Genomic DNA, 27,708 nt, shown 5'->3' with positions numbered 1-27,708 from the left:
TAACTCCTTTAGGAAGCCTCCAAACACCTTTCCTTGACTCCTTTAGGAAGCCTCCTAACACCTTTAGGAAGCCTCCTAACACCTTTCACTAACTCCTTTAGAAAGCCTCCTAACCCCTTTTCTTGACTCCTTTAGGAAGCCTCCTAACACCTTTCACTAACTCCTTTAGGAAGCCTTCTAACACCTTTCACTAACTCCTTTAGGAAGCCTCCTAACCCCTTTTCTTGACTCCTTTAGGAAGCCTCCTAACACCTTTCACTAACTCCTTTAGGAAGCCTCCTAACCCCTTTCCTTGACTCCTTTAGGAAGCCTCCTAACACCTTTCCTTAACCCCGTGACGTCATCCACAGGGTTAAGGTAAAGTCGATAGATAAGGAGATCGGAGGTACTTTTCGGACGGAACCAGAAAACTTCCACCGGAAACCGGACTTCACTGAGCGGAACTGACGTCACACAGGCCCCGCCCCCGAACACCCATCCTGCAGCAGCATGGCCGCGATCGGAGTGCATTTCGGTTATACATGCGCCTGTGTGGCGATATTCAAGGTAAAATCATCTATATTTGAAATACATACATGTAAATATATATACATATTTATTCTGTGGGTCAATAAGAAACCTGATTTGCGTCACGTTGACCGACCTGAGAGTATTTAATCCACAGCTCCGCAGAAGACGATACATTGATAGACTGAGCTCTCTCTCTCTCTCTCTCTCTCTCTCTCTCTCTCTCTCTCTCTCTCTCTCTCTCTCTCTCTCTCTCTCTCTCTCTCTCTCTCTCTCTCTCTCTCTCTCTCTCTCTCTCTCTCTCTCTCCTCTCTCTCTCTCTCTCTCTCTCTCTCTCTCCGTCTCTCTCTCTCTCTCTCTCTCTCTCTCTCTCTCTCTCTCTCTCTCTCTCTCTCAGGATGGGCGGGCAGATGTCGTGGCTAATGATGCTGGAGACAGAGTGACCCCTGCTGTGGTGGGCTACAGAGACACTGAGCAGGTACAACATGAGCGCTCCTCTGTTGATCCTGATAATCATTGTGAATGAGTTACAGTGACTGAAAACTAACATATCAACACCCCTTCTACTGCACAACACGGGTTAAAAAATACGTTTTGTATTATTGCATCAAAAATAATCAACAATCTGATTAAAAAAATCACTTTAGCTGTGCTTTTGTGCCAAAAAAATCCACATTTAATATTTCAAACATGTTTATATGTTATTATATCACACATACAAATACCTCTGATGGCGTATAACATGACAAATGAAGCGACCTGTATCAGTGGTGTAGGTATTGTGATTGGGTGAATGGGACCTATTAAACCACAACAGATCGCATTACTAGTACTCAGGAGGGAAACAGACGTTTCCTTCTTCTGCGCATACAGTAGCTCACCATAGTCCTGCTACCATTGAATCAGAATTCAGACCTTTGAATCTCCTGTGATTTGGATTCACGACAGGTGGCATGTCCGTTGTGTTCTGGCTAAAGGTTCCCACAATGGTCAGGTTCTTCTCAGTCCCTCTAAGTTTTTGCATTTTAGAATCTCCTCAATGTCCTCACTGGTGAACAGGCATCTTTTGTTGAAGCAGCTGCTGATGCAGGTTTAGTTCCTCGGCAGCTTCTCGAAACGTTCCGGCTTCTTCTTCTGCCTAAAGAAAGGTTGGCATTGTCACTTGGAACGTTGTCGCGTAAACGAGGCCCGAGCAAGTTCAGACAACTACACGTAAACTAACTTAATTGTCTTGAAGAAGTTTCCCTTTCCGACAAGTGGTGTACTTATTCTCAACTTCACTTAAACTTAATCAATTATTATACCGGGCAGAGTTACCTTTCACATATCATCAAATATGTTCCTGGGTAACATAAGAGTAATTGTAATAAAAGGCTTGCCTTCAGCCGTGCTGAGCTGTGAAATGTGTCACAGACATTAAGCTGTCCACAGGAAAGACGTTAACATTTCCAATCTTATTCAGAATTCTTTAGTTCCCATTAAATAGCACATTCAATTCTTGTGTCACTTCTCATTCCTGTGTGTAAAGTTGATTTAGACATAGAACATTCTATGCTAGTTCATAAAGTAAGAAGTGATTATTTGTACTTAACCATATTTACTGAATAGTTGGAATAGTAAGTGATAAAATATGTTCATTTCAAAGATATAGTGTATAAACAGATGTACCTAGAATAACATAGAAAACTGATATGGGTCATTTTTGACCCATGTTGCAAAAAGTGTTTTTATTAAAAAGATTACATTGGATCAGAAATTCTTATTTCAAGAACTGAAACGGTTTAATTTCTGCCTCATTTCATAAAATGGATCAAGACCCTGTTCTCAAACCCACAAGCTGCAGTCAAAGCAAATGGTTTTCTTTCAAACTGATTTGGCCCTGAACGTGGGTGTAGACGGGGCGGCCCCCTCTCCCCCTCAGGTGTTTTGAACCATTCGCACAAACAAATTAGATTGTAGATGAATGTGTATTTTGTAAAACTTGTTCAAATCCAAGTAAATAAAGAAGTTAATTGAGGCATACCAGGAAACCTAAATCAAGAAACCAATTCTTTTCATTCTAAGATCGAGCACAAGAAAAGGTAAAGATTTGGACCCCTGTTGTGCATCGAAGGGTTTAATTCATTGAGAAAATCTAAAGATAACTTTTATCACTTTGTGCCTCCGTAAAACCTTTTAGACATTAGGAATGATCTTTTCTTCAAATTTGACATGTTGATATTTGCATCTTTACAGCAGCAGACTACGTTTACTATCGATTCAGCCGTCATTCGTTCTGTCACAGAAACATGTCAACGTTTTAAGGACGTATCGTATGTTTGAATCGGCTGCATCATGTTGATGATGTCAGAATGTGTGTATTCTTCTGATTGACTTCTCTTTTTCTCCTGCAGATTGTTGGCATTGCTGCAAAGCAAGGGCAGGTCCGCAATGCTGCCAACACCGTGGTCAAAGTGAAGCAAGTGCTGGGAAGAAGGTGAATTATCAAAAGATCACTGATCTCTGTTGTGATCACTGCTCTTACTAAAACACTGCAAAGCCCAAGTAATGGATTACAGATAGAAAAAGGAAACGGTGCATGAAGCAGCAGCAGCACTGTGTCTTTGTTCCTCTTTTTTTTATTTATTCACATGCGTCTATATTTTCACTTGCTTCTTGGTGGCAGTGTTTAAACAGTCCAACCTTCAACCAGCTGACTGCAGCTCCAGCAGAAGCAGTCATGAGCTCCATCAGGCCGAGAGGAGCTTGATTTACTTTCCCCTGATAGGGCTTTTCCACCACCAAGAACCAGGTTCTAGTTCAGGGCCGGAGCCAGGACCAGTTCTTAAATGAGCGCCGCCAAAGAACCGGTTCTTTTTCCACCGTTAACGGAGCCAGTGAGAGCCTCGTCACTGCGTCACTCCAAAACGTGAAACGTCACTGATTTCACCAATTTCACGCTGACAGTGCTCATCCAGGAACCAGGAGACGGACTGTAACAGTGGTTTGGTCCGGGTCACTCCATCTAGTCTGACCTGAACCTCTCTATTGGTGTTTTTTCACGTTCGTCTTGCTTTAGTCCAGAGCTCCAGAGTGGACATAGAGGGGAAAAATAACGTGTGAATGAGTTTGGGTCTTATTTTTCACCATTCCAACATTCCATAGTGACTTTCTGCTCCTTTCACTTTATTTCTGGACGTGTCTGAATCAAAAGCTTCAACATGGAGGAATGGAGGTGTAGAATGATAGAACGCTGCTCTACAGCCGTTTCCATGGCAACCTACGTAAACACTCTGATTAAAGTTCTCTTTCACATGAAGCCATTAAAAGGCTCATTTTAGCTCTAAAAACTCCAAGCTTTCATTTCCAGTAGTTTGTAGTTTGTTTTTTAGTTCCTGATGAACCAGAACTATTCTTTATAAAGAAGTTCTGTGGGTTAGAAAATAATATTGGAGCGGAGCGGAGCGCCCCCTGCAGCCTCACACTGCCTTGCTCAGCGGCTGCAGCTCAACAAAAACCATGAAAAGTGTGAAAACAAAAACAAAGGAAGACTGTTTCTAAATTATATCTGACGTAGCTGACTGACAGGAGGAGCTCTGCTGCGCTCGTTGGAGCCGCAGCTCCGCCAACGCGGATTAAATAATCCAGTTTCCTTGTATTATTAACTTCAGGGAACCTTATTATCAGGCGTTATTTAAATTTTTTTCTCTATAACCACTCTGGGGCTCCGTGTTCGCTGTAGTTTTCAGAAAGATGGTTCAGCGTCTCTTCTTCCTTGTAGGTAGTGATACCTCGAGAGATAACTCCAGAGATACCTCCAGAGATAACTCCAGAGATAACTCCAGAGATAACTCCAGAGATAACTCCAGAGATACCTCCAGAGATACCTCCAGAGATACCTCCAGAGATAACTCCAGAGATAACTCCAGAGATAACTCCAGAGATACCTCCAGAGATACCTCCAGAGATAACTCCAGAGATAACTCCGCCCCCAGCTGATGACACGTCGGGCCCCAGTCTGGCTCCTCTCTGGTCCAGCAACGAAGTGGGGCCAGCGTAGCACCAGTTTAGCCCCTGTTTGGCCGGGGCTTTGGCAGTGGAAAGACAAAGACCTGGTGTTCAGTCTGACCCTGGACCAGAACTAGAACCTGGTTCTTTCTGGTGGAAAAGCCCCCTGTGTGAACTTATTCTTCTATGTGGCATATATGTAGACATTTATGTAAGCAGCAACCAACTCGACAATAGTGGAAATGAGCAAATTGTAGTGCCGACAAACCCCAAACATAAGCCTGCGAGCGAGAAGGTGAAAAGGGACTGAGCTTCCGGTGTCACGTGACTATATAGACTCACGAGCCTTCGGGAGTCACAAGTGACTTTGTGATTATAATATTCTCAACCTGTGTATGCGTAAGGATGATCACCCAGTGCTTAAAGCACCGGCTCTGGTGGTCATCCGGGATTGATAGAACTGCGGTACATACGTAACCTTCGTTCTGGTTAGAGGTAGTAAAACTCAATAGCAGCTTTAAAAGCTGTGTCAGCTTCATGTTTTATCTTTTCTGGTGAAACGTGTTTTGATGATAAAAGCTATCAGAAATAAGATGTGCTGCTGTTTCACAACATAACGTCTGAGAGCAGTGAGTTAATGCTGATCCAGGCTGCGTGCGAGAACTTGTTCACTCCTCCGAAGCTGAACTCCACTGACTCACCGTGTTGCTTTATATTTAGTAGAGGTGCTTCTTCATTAACTTCACCGTCTACTCCATCATATTAGTTTTTTTCACCCTGTAGTTTTCTCATTTTAGTTTTTGGTAGAGCTGTTCCACTCGTCTCCTCTGTTTTGTGGATCTAGTTCCTCTCTACTGAAGGTGGTAAATAACAGCAGACATGCTGAATGTGACTCTGACGGTCTTCTCTGTCTGTCCTGTAGCTTCACTGACCCAGAGACCCAAAGCCACTCAGCAAAGACCAAGTGTAAGGTGAGTCTGATGTGGAGGCACCATGGACGCCATGATTCCCAGTGTTACATGACATTGATTTCATGTGTTGTAGTTATACAGGCTTACTACTCTAAAAATACAATTGGAGAGGGGTTATTCACTGTGAACACAGGTGTGATTGGAATCCAGATGAATGCAGAGTCGAAGCTCTGAATAATCTCTTCGTTGATTTGTTACCTGCAGTTGTTGTCGTGGCAGGAGTTGTGATTGCGCCTCCCGCCAACCCCATGTTGCTTCATATTTATTATATTTTTGACTTCTTACTGGACAAACCAGAGGGTTAATTGAAATTAAATTACATTTACACTTTCGCATTGTAAGAAAAGACAAGTAAAGAGAACAGCGTGTAGAAAACTCCAATTTATAAGCTGCATTAAAACCTGAGCCTTTGTTTCGTTGTGTTCAACATGTAAAGTATATTCATATATACTGTGGTTGTGTGCAGGTTGTCAACAGAGACGAGAAGCCTTATTATGAGATCACCGCGGGGGAACAGAGCCAGTTTATTGCTCCAGAGGACGTTGCTAAACTCATTTTCTACAAAATGAAAGGTACACACACATTATGGATGACTCTGTGACTGACAGCTATATTATCAGTATGTGATATGTTCACCTCTATATATTGTCTCCAAACTCTTCTCTTTAGTATTAATACTGTTTAGCTGACTTATCAAGCAACATTTAAAAAAAAAAAGAAGCCATTTGTCTCTGTTATTTTGACTTCTTAGTCCCAGTAATGAAAAGACAGGTTTCAAAGAAAATACAGGTAGGTCTCAAAAAATGTGAATATCGTGAAAAAGTAAAAAAAAAAAAACTTTTCAGTCATTTCAGAAAGTGAAATGGTTATTTTATATAGATTCATTACACATAGAGTGAAATATTTCAAGCTTTTATTTCTTGTACTTTGTGGATTATGGCTTCCGGACAATGAAAACCTATAATTCAGTGTCTCACAAAATAAGAATATCACATAAGACCAATTAAAAAAGGATGTTTTAAGCAAAATGTCAGTCTTCTGAAATGTATGCTCATTTCCGTGCAGTGAATACTTGGTTGGGCCTCCTTTTGCTTCATACGTTTCAGAAGTCTGACTGTTTGTGCTTCAAAGATCCTTTTTTGATTGGTCTTACTGAATTTTGGGTTTTCATTATCTGTAAGCCATAACCATCAAAATTACAAGAAACAAAGGTTTGAAATATTTCAATCTGTGTGTAATGAGTCTATAATATGAGTTTCATTTTCTGAAATGACTGAAATGAACGTTTTCACAATATTCAAATTTTTTGAGATTTACTTGTACAGGCTGTGGAAACGGGCTGACTGTGTTGTGTTTTTTGACAGAAACTGCTCAGTCGGCTCTGGGCTCGGACGTCCGAGATGCCGTCATTACCGTCCCCTTTGAGTTCGCTCAGGCTCAGAAACAAGCTTTGAGGTGGGTGTCATCACCGCTCCTGTTATCCTGTTGCATGCTGAGACTGAAGGTGTTGTGACTGGTGTGTTGGTTGGTGTGTTGACTAGTGTGTCAACTGTGTGTTGGTTGGTTTGTTGACATTGTGCTGGTTGGTGTGATGGTTGGTGTGTAGCTGCTGTCTTGGTTGTGTTGTGTTGACGCTGTGTTGGTTGGGTGTGTTGACGCTGTGTTGGTTGGTGTGTTGACGCTGTGTTGGTTGGGTGTGTTGACGCTGTGTTTGTTGGGTGTGTTGATGCTGTGTTGGTTGGGTGTGTTGACGCTGTGTTTGTTGGGTGTGTTGACGCTGTGTTGGTTGGGTGTGTTGACGCTGTGTTGGTTGGGTGTGTTGACGCTGTGTTGGTTGGTGTGTTGACGCTGTGTTGGTTGGGTGTGTTGACGCTGTGTTTGTTGGGTGTGTTGATGCTGTGTTGGTTGGGTGTGTTGACGCTGTGTTGGTTGGGTGTGTTGACGCTGTGTTGGTTGGGTGTGTTGACGCTGTGTTGGTTGGGTGTGTTGACTCTGTGTTGGTTGGGTGTGTTGACTCTGTGTTGGTTGGTGTGTTGACTCTGTGTTGGTTGGTGTGTTGACGCTGTGTTGGTTGGGTGTGTTGACTCTGTGTTGGTTGGTGTGTTGACTCTGTTGGTTGGTGTGTTGACGCTGTGATGGTTGGTGTGTTGACGCTGTGTTGGTTGTGTTGTGTTGACGCTGTGTTGGTTGGTGTGTTGACGCTGTGTTGGTTGTGTTGTGTTGACGCTGTGTTGGTTGGGTGTGTTGACGCTGTGTTGGTTGGGTGTGTTGACGCTGTGTTGGTTGGGTGTGTTGACGCTGTGTTGGTTGGGTGTGTTGACTCTGTGTTGGTTGGTGTGTTGACGCTGTGTTGTTTGGTGTGTTGACGCTGTGTTGGTTGGTGTGTTGACTCTGTGTTGGTTGGTATGTTGACGCTGTGTTGGTTGGGTGTGTTGACGCTGTGTTGGTTGGGTGTGTTGACGCTGTGTTGGTTGGTGTGTTGACGCTGTGTTGGTTGGTGTGTTGACTCTGTGTTGGTTGGGTGTGTTGACGCTGTGTTGGTTGGTGTGTTGACGCTGTGTTGGTTGGTGTGTTGACGCTGTGTTGGTTGTGTTGTGTTGACGCTGTGTTGGTTGGTGTGTTGACTCTGTGTTGGTTGTGTTGTGTTGACGCTGTGTTGGTTGGTGTGTTGACGCTGTGTTGGTTGGTGTGTTGACGCTGTGTTGGTTGGTGCAGGGATGCAGCTGAAGCAGCAGGATTTCACGTGTTGAGGCTGATCCATGAGCCTGCTGCCGCTCTGCTGTCCTACAATATCGGGCAGGAATCCTCATCTGGAAAGAGGTAAATCAGCTCCGCAGCACTTTTTTTATTTTTCTTACAATTATTGATTTCAAATACAAACGTCACACAACAGAACCTACAACAACATTTATCCCACAAATATTAAGGTACTAAGGATGAACAGCCTCAAGTAATACCTCAAGAGGCATCAGACACATGAAGCAGGTAGTGGCAAACTAAGAGAATGTGCCCAGTAGTGTCGTCACGATACCAACATGGTGGTATCGATACCGATACCACCATGTAGTTCGATACTTTCGATACTTTTCCAAATATAAAGAGAACACAAAAAATGTCATTTCAGTCGTTCACAAGAAGCACATTCAGTGATTTCCGGTTCTGGTGTTGTGGCAAATATGGGCTGCGTCCAAAATGGGTCCCATTTTAACTTCTGCACATGTGCGGCAGCCAACATAGAAGTGAAATATAGATGCTAAGAATAAATACGATTAAAAACTCTTACTTTGTATTGTATTTATTCCTACATTCACTAGTATCTGCGGCCCCAGTTTCGACGAGGTTCATGTTTGACATGTAATACTAGATGAACAGCGGTAGTTGAAATAGGACCTATTTTGGACGCGTACTGTATTTGCGATGACGCCGGCAGCGTAGCTACGCTAACGCTGGGCGGCGCAGCTATAGCTGTGCCAGGCCGGGGAGGTGCAGCTTCAGAAACAAGTGGCTTTTAAAACACCAGTTATGCCTTCAGGACAAGAACTTTAGAAACACTTGTGCTGTAAAACATTTGACATTTCCAAAAGCTTTAAGCATGAAGAAGTCGCCGATGCTGCTGCTGCTGCTAGCGCCGCCGTTCACATCCGCGAGTTTATGAATTCTGGTGTGTCCAGTGTGTGAGTTGGTAGAAGAGTTTGAATCCAAGGTGAAAAAGTGTGAGAACCCTGAAAAGTAGACTGAGGGACCGAGCTTGCTGTGTGCCACGCACACGCTCCGGCTCGCTGTCAATGAGTGTGTCAGTCATGCTTTAATCGTGTTTAGCATGTAGCATGTAGCACTGCTCGGCGCAAAATCCTTCTGATTCCACTGAGCAGTGACATTGGTCTTAACTCTGCTGGTCCAAATGTCTCTGCTGAAGTTGCTCGTGTTGTAGGAACTGTCTTTCTCCTCCTCTTGATATTTTGCCAGAACATAATTTACAGTTTGCTTTACTTTTATCGTTCTCATTCATTTAAAAAAAATAATAAATCTCCAAGCCGTGGACATTTCTCCTGTCGTGCGTAGCCGAGGGCGGCGTTGCTCATGGGTGATGTCACGTAATACTCGACAGGTTGCATTGGGTGAGCTTTTTCAAGTAGGAGTACTCGGTGCAGTATCAGGCCGGATACTGGCATCAGTATTGGTGCATCCCTAATAAGTAGCTTCCAGGAGACTCCTCCATAGAGACAAGAACGCCTTGCCACCAAAAGTCATACATGCAGACAGCAGTGGGCCAATCAGAGACGTTCAGCCCTGCAGGCCACACCCCTAAACGTCTGAACCTTTGTAAAGCATAACGTGAAGCTGACATGTGTGTCCCTGTGTTGCAGCCATGTGCTGGTGTATAAGCTTGGGGGGACGTCCCTGAGTGTGACGGTGCTGCAGGTCAGTGGGGGGATGTACCGGGTCCTCAACACTCAGACTGACCACAGCATCGGGGGGGAGAGCTTCACTCAGGCGCTGGCCCAGCACCTCGCCTCCGAGTTCAAACGGTAGGTGCTCTACTTGTCAACATCAGGACGGCTTGACTGAAATGTGAGTAACTTGCTCATGACATTTTTTTTTCCCGTTTTATGTAATATCAGTGTAAACATGACTTCTGATCCAGAAAAGTTTGAATCAGTGGCTGTGTGGTGCTGTTGTTGTGTGATGGAAGCGCTTTGCGTCTCTCACACGGTTCTGCTGAGTCAGCTTACTCCGTTAAGTTTGTGTCCTGCTCTGAATTCCTGCCGAAGACAGAAAAAAGCTGATGTGTCTACCGTGTGGTCAAATCGTCCCAAATCGTCTCATGATTCCCAAAACGATTTCACCTCCGTCCGTTCAGTTTCATCTTAAGCTCCTCGGCCCGGGTTTCCCGTACAGGGATTAAGCCCAGTTCTAGACCGAATAATTTAAACCAGATTATCTTAGTCCTGATTTAAACGGGAAACCGGGGCTTTCAAGCTATTTTAAATGAGCTTCAGCTTTTGTTCATCCTCGCTTCAGATTTCGTCTCACTCACAGGGGAAGAGTAGTAATTATTTTTTGACGGATCAACACAGAAAAATAGAATTATGATTGTTAAAATATATGAGAGAAAACCTGGAGATGTCGGTCACTCTGGGGCTGCAGCACTGACACATGAGTAGAATAAAGAAGAGTAAATATTACATTATATATTATAATATTATGTCCTTATTTAACCTCGATTCTTCGATTTGAATGAGCTTGAAGCCAAAATAGTAAAAAGTGATGCAAAAGACACTAAACTCATTTAAATGAGTTTCTCATCTGAATTTAATGGAATAATCATGATCAGAATTTGTTTTAAGAGTTAGATTTTGTTGTCAAATGAAGTTTTGTTAATCCCATTTAAAAACTGAATAGACATTTTAATGGTAAAGTAATTTTTAATTTTAACAAACCTTTATTAGTGTGATTCTAATAAAATTCAGAGATCGACAATCTGAACAGAATTCCCTCCTATGAAGGTTGTTATTAAAACGCACGCACGCACCTCTGTCTTCCTTTCCTTGTCCAGGACCTTCAAACACGACGTGAGCAGTAACGTCCGGGCGATGCTGAAGCTGATGAACGGCGCCGATATGGCCAAACACTCTTTATCTTCTCTGGAATCAGCCAACTGTTTTGTCGATTCGCTGCACGACGGCATCGACTTCGAATGCAACGTGTCCCGGTGGGTCATCCTGCTGAGGCTCAGCCGGAAACTTGCTTCAAGTTCTGGCTTAACACTTTAAAGAAACCTTATCACAGTATCCTAATCACGCCTTTTCTAACCGATTCCCGCTTGAAAATGGAGCCACGTCTCCTGTATCTGTCAGAAGCTCAGCTCGAACTTCATGACTTGTGTTCTTACACACTTGATGTGATCGTCTCCTTCAGAGCTCGATTCGAGCTGCTCTGCTCTTCGCTCTTCAACAAAAGCATCCATCCCATCAGGTCTCTAATGGAGGAGAGCGGGCTGTTAGCCAGCAGCATAAACACGGTAAGAAGTACTCTGTTCGTGGCGTTTAAAGTGAATTAAATAGTTTTTATTCCCAGGGAAGTAGAGCTCCTGAAACCATGAATGAAAGGAACATGCTTCCTCTTGTGTTGGAGGTGGTTCTCTCTGGAGGCTCGGCCAGGATTCCTCGTCTCCAGCACATGATTCGCGAGATGTTTCCTGACGTGGACCTTCTGATCTCTGCTCCTCCTGATGAAATCATCGCTGTGGGAGCTGCGATACAAGCAGGACTGCTGGTTGGGAAAGACATCCTGGGCCCTGAGGACGAGTCTGTGACGGTGGAGGTTTCTCCGGCTGACATACTAGTGAAGGTCCTCTGATTTCACATTAACTCATTAATATTAACATTAATATTTTTTCCCACTCAGTGGAGGTCAAAGGGTGCAAATATACTTAGTTTGGTTGATTGTGTTGCAGGAGGTGGATGAATCTGGAGCGGAGCTTTTCACGGTGCTGCTTCCATCAGGAACGCCTCTCCCCGCACGCAGGCATCATGTCCTGAGTGGACCGGGACACTTGTCCTCTCTGTGTTTGGAGATTTATCAGAGAATTGTCACGGAACACCCGGAGAAGCTTTCCAAGGTAAACATTGAGTTACGCAAGTTCAGCTTTCACTCGGGCTGGACCCGAATATCCCAATATTTGGTCACTGTGGCGGTATTCGGCGGTATTCGGCGGTATTCGGCGGTATTCGGTGGTATTTGGTGGTATTCGGTGGTATTCGGTGGTATCGGCCACCGCGCAGCAACGCTACTCTCAGTCCTTGACTTTCACTTTTACACTGAAATGGACCTGCTGCTCCCGATTGGATGTAAAGGTTGTTGGCCTGGCTGACGGTCGTCATTAATTGGGCCCAAATATCCAGAGCACGGAGATGCTTTTGTGGAGTTTCTGAAACAAACACAAGCCAACCTCAGCGTTTTGATTTGAACTGCTGATGTTGCTTTTGTAGACCAGCCTGTATGCAAAAGAACTGAAAGCAGATTGTGTTTGCGTGTGATCAGATGGTGTTTAAGGAGCTGCAGCCCACGGAGGAGAAGCACCTCATTGACACCGTGGTGACCATGAAAAGGTGGGCGTCTCTTCGCCGTCGCTCGCTTCAGACGAAGGCCCCCGTACCAACCTTTCTGTGTCTTTCAGGGACGGCTCCGTTCATGTCTCCTGCGTGGAGCAGATCACGGGGAGGTCAGAGGTCGTCACCATAGCAACAGCAGCTGCAGCCTCCTGAAGCACACAGTGCTGGACAGAAGTTTTCTTTTTCACACAATAAAGCGCATTCAAACTTTGTTTGGTTTATTTTACTTTCGTGTCAAACCCGACTGAACAATATCCAGAGTTCTTCAGCTCAGTGAACATTGAAGGGTACTGGTGTCCTAGATATATCCGTCCATCAGTAGGTAAATGGTCTGTCCAGACTTCAGGCAGTCATCAACTGAGAAGGGTGTGTTCTATCAGGATTTAATATTGGATCAGTTGTTTTAAGATTAAAGGTCATGGAGAAGAATCTGATTGTAGGAGTCCAAATCCTCAGAGTAGTGTGTCCTCTGTGTTACATCAACAGCGGTCTGCTGGATCAGGATTTAGCGCCCGGCTCAGAGGAAATCTCCTGCTGCCTCCGTAGTAAAGGTGCGTCAGATGTTCTCGGCGACCAGCGTAGCAGGACATAACATTGTGTAATGCGGCCGCTTCTCCTGCAGCTGTTTCGTCACCCCATAGAACTTGTCGCGGCTCTGGATGACGTCCTGGGAAGAGTGAAATCTGCTTGCCTTGCTATTCCACTCTGCCTTTCCCTTTCGCCACTCGGAGAACCTCCACCGGGGCTCTGAACATCAGGAACCGCACCAGAATGTGACGATCCCTGCCGGGATCTGGCGCCGGATCTGCGGTCACATTCAATTCCCAAATCCTGTCTCACCTGTATTTCCAGTGAAAAAACCCGGTTTATAAAATTGTTCATATCTCTCTCTTCCACTCTAACTTTATGTCAGATTATTTTAACTTGAATTCTTCTATGCAGTCTGCCATTTTCCCGTCACTTACAGAGACAAACGCTTTGCATTCGACCATGTGTTTTTACCTCCATTTTGTACCATGTTGGTTTCACTGATACTCCAGAACAACAGCCTGTTGATGTGTAAACAAGGAAGTGACTGCAAACTGGAGCCCGCCTGAGAGAACAGAGTCCATTGTGATTGGTGCAGAGTGTAACACAGGAGGCGGTTCACAGAGCCGCCTCTCTGATTCAAAAGTAAATGTTTCGGTTGAATCTCTCTCTTTCCATCATTCAGCTGGGGGGGGGGGGGCACGGCCGTGACCTGTGCAGTTGACCATGTGGTGAGAAGGTCTTTGTTTAATAAATAATTCTGTTAATTCGTAACTCTCAGATCTGTTGTTTCCATAGTCAGCCACAGTTGTGGAACATGAAGAATCTAGAGAAGTTAGATAGATAAAATTAATCTAACATTTACGAACATCATTGCGCTGTCTGGCGTCCTGCAGATATGGTCCTTTGTCCTTTGTCCTTTGTCCTCTGGTCTGCTTTGGCCGCCATCGTCCAGGACTGACATTCGGCCTTCATTTGCTCATATGAGAGCCCAGCTTCTCAACCGTAGCCTGGACCGTGTCCGGGCCACTTCTTCACCCACTCATGTTGGCGGCGACTCCTTGTAACAGCACCTTGATGGTTCTCCATTACCATTCCGGTTAGTGAGTCCGAGGCCTAAACTATCACTATATTAGCGAGGTCTGGGTGAATGGCGTCTCTGAGAGTTCTTCTACGCGGCCGTTTTTTGTTACTTGCTCTCATTCATTTGATTCCCACCGTGCTGTGAGGGTTGTGTTAATTGTGACATTGTTTTTGCACAAGTATGGCTTTTAATGGATTTACTGTATTAACACAAGAGAGGTATTGGAGCTATAGTTCTTTATATTATCTTTTGTTTCGTTTCCAGCAGTGGTGTGTTGGAGTTGTTTGTCCAGTGACAGATTTACTGTAGATTTTTAGAGAGAAAATAGAAATTAAATTTTGCTCCTCCAAGTCGGGTTCAACCGTGTGGTGGGCTTGTTCTGGCCTGTGGACCATAGGTTTGGTACCTTTGGTTTAATGCTGATTTTGAAGTGACCCCAATGCTATTTCATTGAGGTATTTTGACCTTCCTCAACTCCAGCAGCTCTTCAGACATGAGACACATGACTGCAGCTTCATCTTTTCACTGTGGTTGTCGGGAGAAAGAACAAAGAACATACAATATATATATTTTTTTCAAATATTTATAGATTATTACTATATTCCAGTATGATATGTATTCATTTCATGTCTTTCATAACACGGTCACACTTATTCCATCCTGTCCATCATCACTTATGTCAAGGCTGAATTGCAGGATAGGCAGTGTCTTTTTTTTTGTTCCAGGAGCTCCTTCAGCCTTGACAGGACTGAAGATGAATGACTTTACATCCCATACTTTGCAGGTAGAATTTACAAAAAACAAAAACAAAACAAGACTACAAGTAAATCCATGTCGTCTTTTAACCAAAAGCATTTCCATTCCAATGACGGTGTCTCTGAAGGTGGCACACAATGGCCGCTGCCGGCCGGCCTTCAGCATCCATGCTGTGGAACAATGCGACACTTCAGGATCTTCAGGTAGTTCTGGACCTTATTAGAATCTCGGCGAAAGCAGTAGAGGAGGTCATAGTCTTTCATGAGGCGCCATTCAGCGCTGTCAGACGGCAGCAAAGCCTCAGGAGATACTAAGCCGCTAATGGAGTTACTCATCATTCCCAGCATCTGCATCTGCAGCAGAGAGGACAAAGACATCAGCCTCCGACAGTCAAACACACCAGCAACGACACACACACACACACACACACCCAGGAGAAACCTGACATTTATTTTCACACTTTGTGTCCATATTTATTGTGTTTGTTCTTTCATTTATTTAGAATAATAAAAACAGATTATCCACATTTACTAATTCCTCTTCTTTAAAGACGGTTGTGTCTTTTTCCAGGGAAGGCTTGTGCCAAACCACATTCTGCATTCATGACGATGTCACCGGTAAGATTTATTGAAATATTAAGACAAGCTGCAATTATTCAAGTATACTGTGGGGGAAAAGGCCTTTCTCTAATCTTTCTGCATTGCTGCACAAGTATCTATTTCATAACTGCCGAATGTTGTGAAGCAGCTGCGGCAATAAAAAGGCGACTCCTGTCCCAACTTTTATGAAACGCATGAACATCTTCGGATCCCTAAAACAACCTTCACCCCAAAAAGTATCGTGCCTAAAGTGAGTACTCCTCTACTTGTGCTGTGTGAGATGTGACGCTGATTAGACAACACAAACGGTACCTTCTCCACCACTTTCTGCACTCCTTTGCGAAGCTCGTGGACCATGTTGCTCATTTCAAGAGACTTATTGAAGCTGAACTGGTTGAATTCGTGGTGGTGGGCCATTCTTTGGTGGAAATGCAGCAGAGGATCTCTCCATGCCTGCAGAAGCTTCAGAATCACCTCGGTGAGCTCCTCCCGCTGCAAAGCACAACAGGACAGACAACACAAGCTCAACTCGGCACACGACAAGCATTTAGGTATTTGAATTGATGAGCATTTAACTTTTGGAGCACATGTTGAGACCCTAGTAAAGATGTTTACGCTCAAGCTCGTTTTCAGTTTTAGAAACAAGCTCGTTTTTCCTATGCAACCTAGAAAAAAACCACTTCCATTCCCAGGAGGTTGTTTATGACAATTCAGTTCAAGAAGTCACACACATTGTATTTCCCTTTTCCTTGTGTATTCTGGAGCTGTGTTTCCATAGAATAGAATAGTTTATTTAAGCAGTTTAATCTGATTGACAAGTTTCAGTTGGAGAGATCAGATTATCCCGTTTACATGAAAACTTAAAAGAAAGTCATCAGCTTGATGATGCAGCTATTCGGTCAGTGAATCCATCCCATGATGCTTTGGGACACATCCAGCTTTAGCAGGAAGTATTGAAGATTATTTGTTAGCTGGTTGTGTTTCATTTGAAGATGAAACAGAAAGAATCTCCCTCCTTGTTCAGAGTCTGATCAGGACAAGAGGAGTTCTCTGTGTGGAAGCATTGTTTCTTCTGAATCCTCCAGTTCAGCTTTGACAGGCAGATTTTTCTCTAAACAGCATCGTGAATTGTTCCACGGTGACGCTGCATAACTGCATAACTGGACTATCAAACTGGATAGAGATCAATCTACTCAGATTATGTCGTTTACCTAACATGATTTCAATTCAATCTGAGTTCATGTGGCACATGTAACCACAGCTTTTGATGAACTCAAATGTGAGTTTGAAAGAAATGAGAAAGAATGTGAAAGTTATCATCATCTAAAAGGGGAAAGAAAGAAAGAAACAAATCTACGGTCGATGTACACATGTAGACAGCTGATGCCGATGACAAGAACCACGTTTATAGAAATACATTTACCGCCATTCTCTGGGCATTTTCCTTGCCATTCGGGGTGAGGATTGTAGAGGTGTGACAGTTGCGGCTGACCCGGCCAACCTGGTTTCTGGGAGGCCAGAAATAAAGCTCCTGACAAAACAAAACATGAATGAAATGTCGGGGGTCAGGGGTCACGTTAATGTCAGCGATGACTACAGTATAATGAGAACGGTAGTAAAAAGACTTCCGGTGACTTTTAAGTGCATAAAGCGAAAACTGAGTCAGTCCAACAGATCAGAATGTAACGTTTAAAGATAAATGGACTTTTATTCATCGCTGAGCTGTTGCTAAGATTTCACTTTACTCTGTTCACCGATGAACAGCAGGAAAAACCTCATACGATGTACAACAAAGACCCTAACAACAACCAGAGATATCAATGAAAGAAGGAGAAAAGGAGCAGGAATGAAAACGAACAAAAAGTGCAACAAACTGAGTGATACAGCCGTGTCGTCTGTGTCGTCTGTGTCGTCTGTGTCGTCTGTGTCGTCTGTGTCGTCTGTACGCCATGTTTAGGGTGTATAGTGTGCACAAAACAACTTCACTTGAAAAAAGCCCCTCGATTTAAACTGTGAGAAAAGTATTGACTTACAAACTGTGAGTGAAGGTCGTTTGAGATGCCGTGCATCCGAGCTGAGTGCTGGATGACCCGGTCAAAGAGGTTGGCCAGGGGCAGGACGTGACACCGGGCCTGAGCATCGGTGCAAATAGGTGCCGCACGGACCGCCGTGCACCTGCAGCACAACCACACACACACCGACAGCACCCACACAGCACAGACTGAGAAAGGCACAGAAAAGAAATACGTGAAACAGACAAATTCAAAAGACAAAAAAAGATGAATTAAATCTTAGAAAATCTACTTATGCCTCATACAAGATTAAATATCAAGAAATAAATAATGTAAGACTGTAAAGACATCGCAGAGTGAAGGTGGAAGTCCACACAATGCATATCGCAGAGCTCCAATCATGAAATACCTGCCTGATCTGATTTTTCCAGACATGCTGCTGAAGAGAGCAAAAGAGAGAGAGAGAGAGAGAGAGAGAGCGCAAGAAAGAGAGAGAGAGAAGCTCCTGCTTCAGAGCTCAGAGTCAAACTGTGTTTCCACGTCCTGGGAAGCTTCATATGAGGGTCTCTGTCTGACAGCTCATTACCAACAGAAGGAGAGAGAGAGAGAGAGAGAGAGAGAGAGAGAGAGAGAGAGAGAGAGAGAGAGAGAGAGAGAGAGAGAGAGAGAGAGAGAGAGAGAGAGAGACGCTGACCCTTATATTAAAGGACTTGTGTTAAAACACTTGTGGAGGACTTGTATTACCACTAATTCTTCATTTTTCTGTTTCTTATTGTCGGGTGAAAACAAAAGGTACAATAGAAGAGTACAGTCAGATAGTGCACCATGTTCTCCCAACCCCTAATATCTACAAGTTCTGTTTGATCATAGAACAAAATAAAACTGAAAAAAGAAAAGAAAAAAGCATTCCGAAGAAAAACAAAGCCAGGAGCTGCAGATTTGCACATAAAATACAAAAATATAAACAAGATAGATTTCTTGATATGTACATTCCAACATCAATGAGTTGTACTTCCACATATCCATCCACCTACGTAACACCTGTGCGACAATGCGCACACGTACACAGCAGACCGACGTGGCCATGTACCCATACAGTCAAGTGAACAATAGGCCTTAAAATCTTCTTGAGGGCTCAAAGACGAGATGGGGAGCAAAGAGACAGTTCAACTGGTTGGCAAAGGGAATCTCAGTGCAGCCGTTTAGCAGACAAGCAGAAGAGTGGCAGCACGATGAAGAACAGCATCGACAGAATCGATCAGTGGTTCTCCAAGTTGAATGAAATTCTTTGGAAGACCCTCTCAATGAAAATTTTTTATTTTCTTCAATTTAAAAAGAGGGATAGGCGCCTCCCAGAGAAAGAGGATCTTCCTGGATGCAATCAGTGAGATGAAAGCTATAACAGTTCTTTGATTTTTTTTGGTCAAAATTCCTTCTGCTGTTCTACCAAATACTGCTACATGTGGGCATGTAGGAATATCAACGCTTACGATTTCAGATATCGCGTCGAAATGTTTCCCCCAAACGGATGTATTTCTGAGAGATAAAGAGGAGCTGCAGTTTGTTGAGAGGTTTCTGTTTTACAGCTTCTGATTTGACCAGTTACAATCATCCATACACACTCAGGAAGGAAGACGTCTCCTCAGAACTGTCCTCACATCATCAGACTGTGTTCAGGTTGGAGAGGTCAGCATATTGACGCACACTGAAAAGTTGGAGAACAACTGTCATAAAGGCTTGGAACTAAATCTGTTGGAGCTCAGATCTATAAAAGTACCATGAATGATGAATACAAAGCTTGCAGGGACCAAACCAAAAGACATCAGGATAACTTCTGTCACTGGCTTTTCAACAAATTCCAGACATTAATATCGACACTGTCAAATCTTTTCTCCACAACAAAGTTTTAATGAGGTGAAATTAAATGTACACCTCCAGTGAGTTGTGTCTAAAACAAGACTCCCTCTGACCATTAAGATAAACTACCTAGTTTTGGTGTGATGACACATACATGCTGCAGACGAACAGAATGAATGAAGCCACGTGACGCCGCTGCACGCTCTCATACACACAGAGGGATAGTGTTGTTGGGCAGACGGTCTCCTGCTGTCATATTCAAACTGACCTGCAGAGTGACAGGGTGACCGTTCAAACATCCCCACAGGCAACAGCACCTTTACAGAATTTGGTCTTTCACATTAAAAATACTGCTAAACATTTTTATCCACGAAGACTGACACGATTCAAGACGATCTCAAGGTGAATATTAGCTGAAATAAATAATACTGAGCCAATTTGGGCTGGTTTTCCATTTGAAGACCCACAAAACAATCAATGGTAGGGCTAATTCATTCAAAAGTCATAATGCTTGGAGCTCTGCATTATGCATGGTGTCATCTATCCTATTCAAAAGGATAGATTACTAGTCACACACTTGAATCATCAATAATATGCAAAAGACATTCTCACAGTGACCTAACGTTCACTGACCTGATTGTTCTAATGAGTTCCTGGATTGCACTCTTGTGTATCGTGAACTTCTTGGAAGTCTGATCCCTCCAGGCACGGCTCCTCTGAAGCTGTCTCGACAGTGACGTTGCCCGTTTGCTTGCTGCCAGTCCTACTGGAGGTCGATGGCTGGGGCAGATGAGTCATGGGCTGTGTTGTTTTTCAAACTGTAAACGGTACAAACCTGGAGCATGCGCTCTGAGAGTGTAAAAATCTGGTTTTGAGAGAATCAACTTCTGCACTTTGCTTTCGTTTTGAAGGCCTGTACTTCTAAATGCATACAAACAGGACGGATTTGCGCGTTTCAGTTGCACCTATCAGACACTGTCATATAAAATGCAAACTTTACACTCCTAATATCGAGACGTTTCGCAATCTGTCACGACATCGTGCTTTGATGGGGAGGTCATCGAGCATTTCCTCCAAACTCCAGCTATGATTTCTGTCACTTAAACTTCCATTTTTGATTGAAACTACAGAAGATTTGGAGATTTTAGAAAAGGAGTTATCAACTACAGAAGTCAGCAAATCTTTTATAAAGCTGGGGGCTTGACCGGACAAATCTTACAGATCAAATATTAAACTAATATATTATACAATTATTGCGCTTTTCTTCCATAAAATCCTGTATATCTGAAGCAGGGATGTCAAATGTGTAAACTGTGGAGCAAAGACAGTCTACCAGAGGGTAAAACTTGGATCAGGAAAGTGTGGGAGACCATGGTCCGAATCCCGGTCATTCTTCACAGGGTGTGTGGTGTACAAAACTTACAGCGGAACAAAACCGTACTTTTTCACTGATTCAGCAGTACTCAAAAGCCTCGTTTCCACAGTGCCCCTTGGTGCCGGTACGGGTCAGGTCGGAACTGGTTGTCGTGCGTTTCCACTGACTCAGAACCGTTAACAACCGGTACCATTGGTAACCATTTCTCGCTACCCCTCCACTTGGGGTACCAGGCACAATGTGCCGGATATGAGGGGGAGGAGCTTCAACACTGCCGTCTGCTCATTGGTCCGTGACGACCACTGTTCTCCCAGCAAGCAGCCATTTCCAATCAGTTCTTCTGCAGCAATCAGGAAACCTTTTTGAAAATGTCCTCCCGTTATGGCGTCACATCCTGCATGATTACACAACCGTTCATAACCCCGCCTACATTTCAAACCGTTCCTCGTGTAATGGAAACGTGGCACTGATACGGGTCTGGTTACGGATAGTCAACCCCCACCTGACCAGCACCGGTACCAAGGGGCACTGTGGAAACGGGGCTTTAGTGATTTACAATGTTAGTCATATTCAGTCAGTCACACACTCACACACTCGATGCAGGTGGCAGCCATGCTCAGTCCATCCACTGGGAACAAATTGGGGATCAATGTCTTGCTTAATGACACCTGGAACGTATTCACAGAGCTTCACTTTTTCCACATTTTTATCACGGAGCATGTACACCTCACTTCCTGTTACCAGCAAGTGGTGCTATGCCCGATGGTAATATGACTCTGATCAGATCGGGACCCTCATGCAACGTGCAAAGTTTGAACAAGAGTGGATAATGTTGAGGTTATTTACAGTATATTTCCTGTTTGATGGCGAACATTAAGGTTTGTGGCGTGGGCACGTCCATGTCCTCAAGTGGAATTATGACTGAGATTCATGTGATGAGGACTGGACTGTGATGCAACTTGTGAAATTTGAGGCCGGTCGGAGCATGTTCAGGTTATTTACACTCCACTTCCTGTTTCCAGCAGGTGGCGTCATGGCTGATGGTGTTAATTGTTGTATGGCTGTGATGAGGGTCGGACTCTGATGCAACCTATCAAGTTTAAGGTCAATCTGATCACGGTCAGTCTATTTATAATGCACTTCCTGTTTCATGGTGTTCTTGACCATTGCCATTTCAACTTTGAGGCCAAACTGACCGCATTCAAGCTGTTTATACTGCACGTGGCGAACATTAAATTTTGTGATGTGGTTGCCCAAATACTTTCCCAAGGGATTTTGATAACTTCTGCTCATCAATCTCTTTTCTATCACCACACCAATTTTTAGATAAATTGGAATTATTATCTTGGACTAGGTCACTCTCAAACATTACAAGGTAGTTACACGCACTTCCTGTGTCCAGCAGGTGGTGCTATTGCAGATGGTCGTTATCTTCGTATGGTTTGTGATCACGGCTAGATTCTGATGCAACATGCAAAATTACATGCCGATCAGACCGATTTCAGCCGATTTACACTGCACTTCCTGTTTCATGGTGAAACATCAAACTTCGTGGCGTGGTCACGGCCATGTCCGAAAACTTTTACCTGAGATTCTGATCAATTTTGCTCTTCAAACCCTTTTTTTAATCAAAGGAGCCCAAGTTGAAGAAGATTGGAGTTTCCCCCTGGGGCAATCTCCCTCAAGAAAATGTCGAAAAGTTTGGGAAAAATTGACCAAAATCTGTCATTTTCCTCCAAATATCCCACTTCCTGTTTAGTTTTCGGTACATTTTTTGTTTGTCTTAGCCTGTTACACATGTGTGCCTATTTTCATAACTTTTGATGAAACAGGATTCTAGGGCTACCTTTGGTAGGTGGCGCCTTTGAGCCAATTCTTAAGTCACATGTATAACTCCCACAAATTATCTAAGTTTTTACCCGGCCTGACAACTGTTTCACAAAAGGTTACGAATGCTAAGGGCTTCAAAAACGCGTCAGTTTGGGCTGAAAATAATAATGATAATAATAATCCCTACGGTTTCAGTAGGGTCCTATGTCAGCGCTCGAACCCTAATGACAATGTGAAAAAAGTTACTTTTTTTGCTTTTATTTAGATTTTTGCAAATTTATTACAAATAAAAAAACTAAGAAATCCCTTGTACATAAGTATTCGCAGCCTTTACTATGAAGCACAGAATTGAGCTCAGGTACTTCCTGTTTCCACAGATCATCCTTGAGATGTTTCTGAAACTTAACTGGAGTCCACCTGTGCTCAATTAAATTGATTGGAAAGACAGACACCATCTATATTTGGTCCCACAGTTGATCGTCATGTCAGAGCACAAACCAAGCATGAAGTCGAAGACATCGTCTGCAGACCTCAGAGACGGGATTGTCTTGAGACACAAATCTGGGGACGGTTCCCAAAACATTTCTGCTGCTTTGCAGGTCCCAATGAGTACAGCAGCCTCAATCGTCATCAAGTGGAAGAAGTTCAGAACCAGCAGGGCTTTTCCTAGAGCTGGCCACCATCTAAACTGGGTGATCGGGGGAGAAGGCACTCAGTCAGGGAGGTGACCAAGAACCCCATGGTCACTCTGCCAGAGCTCCGGAGTTCCTATATGGAGAGAGGAGAACCTTCCAGAAGGGGCGACCATCTCTACAGCAAATCCACCAATCAGGCTTGGATGGTCGAGTGGCCAGACAGAAGCCGCTCCTCAGTAAAAGTCTCATGGCAGCCTGGCTGGAGTTTGCCAAAAGGCACCTGAAGTGTCATGCTCTGTACCTCGGCTGCCACACGGGGGCGCAGTTTCCTCTGTTTTGGTTTTCGCCCTTTCCTTCTCCTGTCATCGCCAGGGGCCTCATTTATAAAACCTTGCGTAGGATTCCAACTAAAAATGTACGTGCGCCCAAAAGCTGAAAATGCCAACAAATTTGGGCACACGCCTTTTATAGATCACAGTCCACCTGGAAGGTTGACCGTTCATATCCCGCCCTCAACACGCCCACTTTTTACCACAAATCGTCAATGCAAAGGGCCTCGTCCATATTTTTGAGACTCAATCAGCCGGCTGATTGCCGGCATTTGATGCAAAATCCTGGCAGAAAAGACGAAGAAAAGGAATTTTATGGAGAGAGAAACAGTCATTTAAGGAGGTGGAGGTCAGGAAGATGATATTATTTGGTGGTCACGGTAGTGGAATCACTATTAAGCGATCTCACTAAGCGATCAGTAGCACATCACCAGGCAGCACCAGGGCTCACCGCTGGACACCAAAACAGCCCCCATGGTTGTGACGGAGTGTCGGAGAGGGAAGGAGACATTTTGGTGGAGACGACAGCAGACTGATAAAGTAAATTTTTATCTGTTTATTGAAAGTATGAATTAGATATTTGCCAACAAGTCAAGAGCAAGAACAAAAACATCATTCACAGCAATCAGTGACAAGGGTAGTTATGACTGATAAATACAGTTTCTTTGTTGTATTAAACTTTAGTATAACAAAGAAACAATTTGTACTGACATAACCGAGAACTGAGAAGACCTCCTGCTAAACTATTTGCTGATAGAACCCCAGAGAGGGTTGTGTGATCTTTAAAGAATTGCAGCGAGTGGAGGAAAGAAAATGATTGTAATGTGTAGCTCCTCGTTTTTTGACCTCATCTCCGACCTGATTTGTAACAAACAGGCGAGCTGGCATTTAACTTTTAGCAGCTCTCCAATTGGCTGTACCGTGATGACGTGGTTCTCTGCTCCGGGAGAATCGCTGTAATGTCCATTTACTCATGAGTCAGAAAAAAGGGCAAAGAAAGGCACGTAAGGCCTCGTGTATAAAGGAACACGTCAGACAGTACACCAAGTAAACAAACTAATATAGTTTCAAAAAACACAGAATTAAAGAGAACAGTGAACAAACATCACATTGAAGTTATATTATAGTTAAGCAATAAATATCAACACAATTTTTGGGGGGAATAAATCAAATTAAATAAAAGAGAGCTACGTCAGACCTGTTGTGTCTGTAGTTAAGGCTTAATGGTTTTTCTCACTACGAACACCATTGAAATGATTGTGATGGATGACAACGAGAGGTGAGCAAGGCAGCACCGGAATGCCACAGCAGGAGTCACCTCACCCCGCCCCACAGAGCAGGAGGGCAGAAAGGGGGATCCCGATGCCACAACAGGCACCCCCACCAGGCAGGAACAGGCAACCAGCCCTAAAACCTGCAGCCCGCCCTGCCTCCCTAAGAACACCTGGATCAATGGAAGGCTTTCACAAGAGGTTGAACAACAGCAACCTTAACTCGTGGTACATAACCTGACACTGAAGATAAGTTGATCTTATCCAGTATTGATTACTAATCGGGGGGAAAATGTCTTTAAACAGTTTAATCAGGATTGGATCTAACAGACATGTTGTTGGTATAGGAGCAGAATATGGTATTGGACTGTGTCTGCCAGCCTCTCAAGGACACAGGGTCCACCATTTCTCTGGTGCAGCCAGGAATATTACCGGGTACCACTGACCCACTTGCCGCCACGTGGACTCTCACCGAGACACAGCTTGTGACTGTGACAGGGGGGAAAAGGCGGGCCTGGGGGCGAGGAAGCTGCTGCGAGTCCGGGCTGGCCGTCAGGGGGTGACGCACGAGTTCTGGCTCACTGACATTAGTGAGCCGTGCATCATTGGCCTAGACCTCATGTCACGCCGGGGAGCATGCATCCACGCTGCACAAGCTACCGTCACACTGGGAGCCGAGACTCTAACGCTGCAACGCGGATGAAACCCTGAAGGACAGCAGACATGATCAATGACGTGGCGGCTGTGGGAGTGATTGAGCCGTCTGGCAGCCCGTGGGCAGCGCATGCTGGGCTGGTCAAAAACAAAAAAACGGTGATTGCCGGTTCTGCGTGGACTAGCGACGCCTTGATAGCGTCACAAAAAAAGACTCATATCCCCTCCCCCGCATCGACAATGCCCTGGACTATATCGCTGGGTCCACTTGGTTCAGCTGGCCCCCGATGCTAAACCTAAATCCTGATCAATCTGGTTCGATAAAAGGACGCTACGCCGCTGATAACATAAGAAGAGTCCTAAATGTAATAAACTGTCTCAACAACCATCAGGAGCCTTCTCTGCTTCTCTCACTGGATGCGGCGAAGGCTTTTGACAGCGTTCAGTGGAGCTTTTTGTTCTCTGTGTTGCATAAATTTAATACGGGCAATGATTTTCTTGAATGGGTTAAAATGGTTTACACATGTCCAAAAGCAGCAGTCATAACTAGTGGTACTTGCTCTGACTATTTCTAACTAACTCGAGGGACTAGACACAGCTGTCCATTGTCTCCATTGTTATTTGAAATGGCGATCGAACCACTGGTGTCAGATATTAGGGACAATCAGTATCGTTTCTAGATGTAAACACTTGGTGGGGTAAGATTTTACTTCAGGTCTCGTGACACCACTGAATTCCAAAGTAAAGAGGGTGCGCGACCTTTTAGCCACACTATAACAATATAGGCGTTGATCCCGTGAAAATGTGGAGCCTTGGAGAAAGCAGATGAAAAAAAAACAACAAAAGTCAATGAAAGGATTCAAATGAGGTCTGGCTGATCCACAGACGGCAGCTCAACCATTCGACCACCGGTAAAACTACTAATTTAAGAGATTCTTAAAACATTTTGGTCATGGCGTCACATGAGTTTCCTTAAGTTTCTCTGCTAATGTAAGAGATTCAAACTCGTACTAGTAAGTAATCGGCCTAATTACTTTTGATTCTTAACTGTCTGTTCGCTTTTGCTGCTAACAAGCTGGTGTTTGTTCGACTCGCTAAGATTCTGTGAAGCTCCGCCTCAATCAGCACCGGCCAATCAGCTCTGAGCTTCTAAATTACGTTGTTAATGGAGCTTCAGGCTTCAAGCCCCACCAGGCATCAAAATCACATGAACTGAATGAACGGAGCCACAGTCTGAGCATGAACACTTACACTTTACTGCATGCAATACACACTGCATGGTGAGAGAGGGGCGAGCTACACTAATGTAATACACACTGCATGGTGAGAGAGGGGCGAGCTACACTAATGTAATACACACTGCATGGTGAGAGAGGGGCGAGCCACACTAATGCAATACACACTGCATGGTGAGAGAGGGGCGAGCTACACTAATGTAACACACACTGCATGGTGAGAGAGGGGCGAGTTACACTAATGTAACACACACTGCATGGTGAGAGAGGGGCGAGCCACACTAATGTAACACACACTGCATGGTGAGAGAGGGGCGAGCCACACTAATGTAACACACACTGCATGGTGAGAGAGGGGCGAGCCACACTAATGTAACACACACTGCATGGTGAGAGAGGGGCGAGCCACACTAATGTAACACACACTGCATGGTGAGAGAGGGGCGAGCTACACTAATGTAACACACACTGCATGGTGAGAGAGGGGCGAGCCACACTAATGCAATACACACTGCATGGTGAGAGAGGGGCGAGCCACACTAATGCAATACACACTGCATGGTGAGAGAGGGGCGAGTTACACTAATGTAATACACACTGCATGGTGAGAGAGGGGCGAGCCACACTAATGTAACACACACTGCATGGTGAGAGAGGGGCGAGCCACACTAATGTAACACACACTGCATGGTGAGAGATGGGCGAGCGACACTAATGTAATACACACTGCATGGTGAGAGATGGGCGAGCCACACTAATGTAACACACACTGCATGGTGAGAGAGGGGCGAGCCACACTAATGTAATACACACTGCATGGTGAGAGAGGGGCAAGCCACACTAATGTAACACACACTGCATGGTGAGAGAGGGGCGAGCCACACTAATGTAACACACACTGCATGGTGAGAGAGGGGCGAGCTACACTAATGCAGCATCAGTGTAGATCAAGAGGAAACAACC

At 44.3% G+C, this 27,708-nt stretch overlaps 2 protein-coding genes across 2 annotated transcripts; one reads left to right on the top strand and one right to left on the bottom strand.

Annotated features, from left to right (window-relative positions):
• Positions 1-392: 392 nt before the first annotated feature.
• Positions 393-12,791, top strand: hspa14 (heat shock protein 14). Its single transcript, XM_080491748.1, has 14 exons — positions 393-546; positions 905-985; positions 2,901-2,983; positions 5,417-5,465; positions 5,932-6,037; positions 6,830-6,920; positions 8,181-8,285; positions 9,833-9,994; positions 11,023-11,178; positions 11,385-11,487; positions 11,601-11,816; positions 11,923-12,087; positions 12,510-12,577; positions 12,646-12,791. Exons 1-14 carry the CDS (start codon positions 490-492, stop codon positions 12,731-12,733), a joined length of 1,530 nt encoding a protein of 509 aa, XP_080347874.1. The 5' UTR covers positions 393-489; the 3' UTR covers positions 12,734-12,791.
• Positions 12,792-15,106: 2,315 nt separating this feature from the next.
• On the bottom strand, positions 15,107-21,405 carry prl2 (prolactin 2; the record flags this gene model as incomplete). Its single annotated transcript, XM_080491566.1, has 6 exons — positions 15,107-15,301; positions 15,860-16,039; positions 16,971-17,078; positions 17,581-17,768; positions 20,050-20,179; positions 21,382-21,405. The coding sequence occupies 6 exons, from the start codon at positions 21,403-21,405 to the stop codon at positions 15,107-15,109; spliced, it is 825 nt and encodes a 274-aa protein (XP_080347692.1).
• Positions 21,406-27,708: the final 6,303 nt, after the last annotated feature.

Source organism: Lipophrys pholis (genome assembly GCF_963383615.2).
Source record: "Lipophrys pholis genome assembly, chromosome: 22".
Taxonomy (NCBI): domain Eukaryota; kingdom Metazoa; phylum Chordata; class Actinopteri; order Blenniiformes; family Blenniidae; genus Lipophrys; species Lipophrys pholis.
The sequence above is the reverse complement of the archived record's forward strand: the minus strand, read 5'-3'. Positions and strand labels throughout refer to the sequence as shown.

Bases quoted from the DNA above. Each gene is read 5' to 3' on its own strand.
- hspa14 (XM_080491748.1), top strand. From the start codon at position 490: ATGGCCGCGATCGGAGTGCATTTCGGTTATACATGCGCCTGTGTGGCG. The intron at 5,466-5,931 runs GTGAGTCTGATG...GGTTGTGTGCAG, and splicing joins CAGCAAAGACCAAGTGTAAG to GTTGTCAACAGAGACGAGAA. The intron at 11,179-11,384 runs GTGGGTCATCCT...CGTCTCCTTCAG, and splicing joins TTCGAATGCAACGTGTCCCG to AGCTCGATTCGAGCTGCTCT.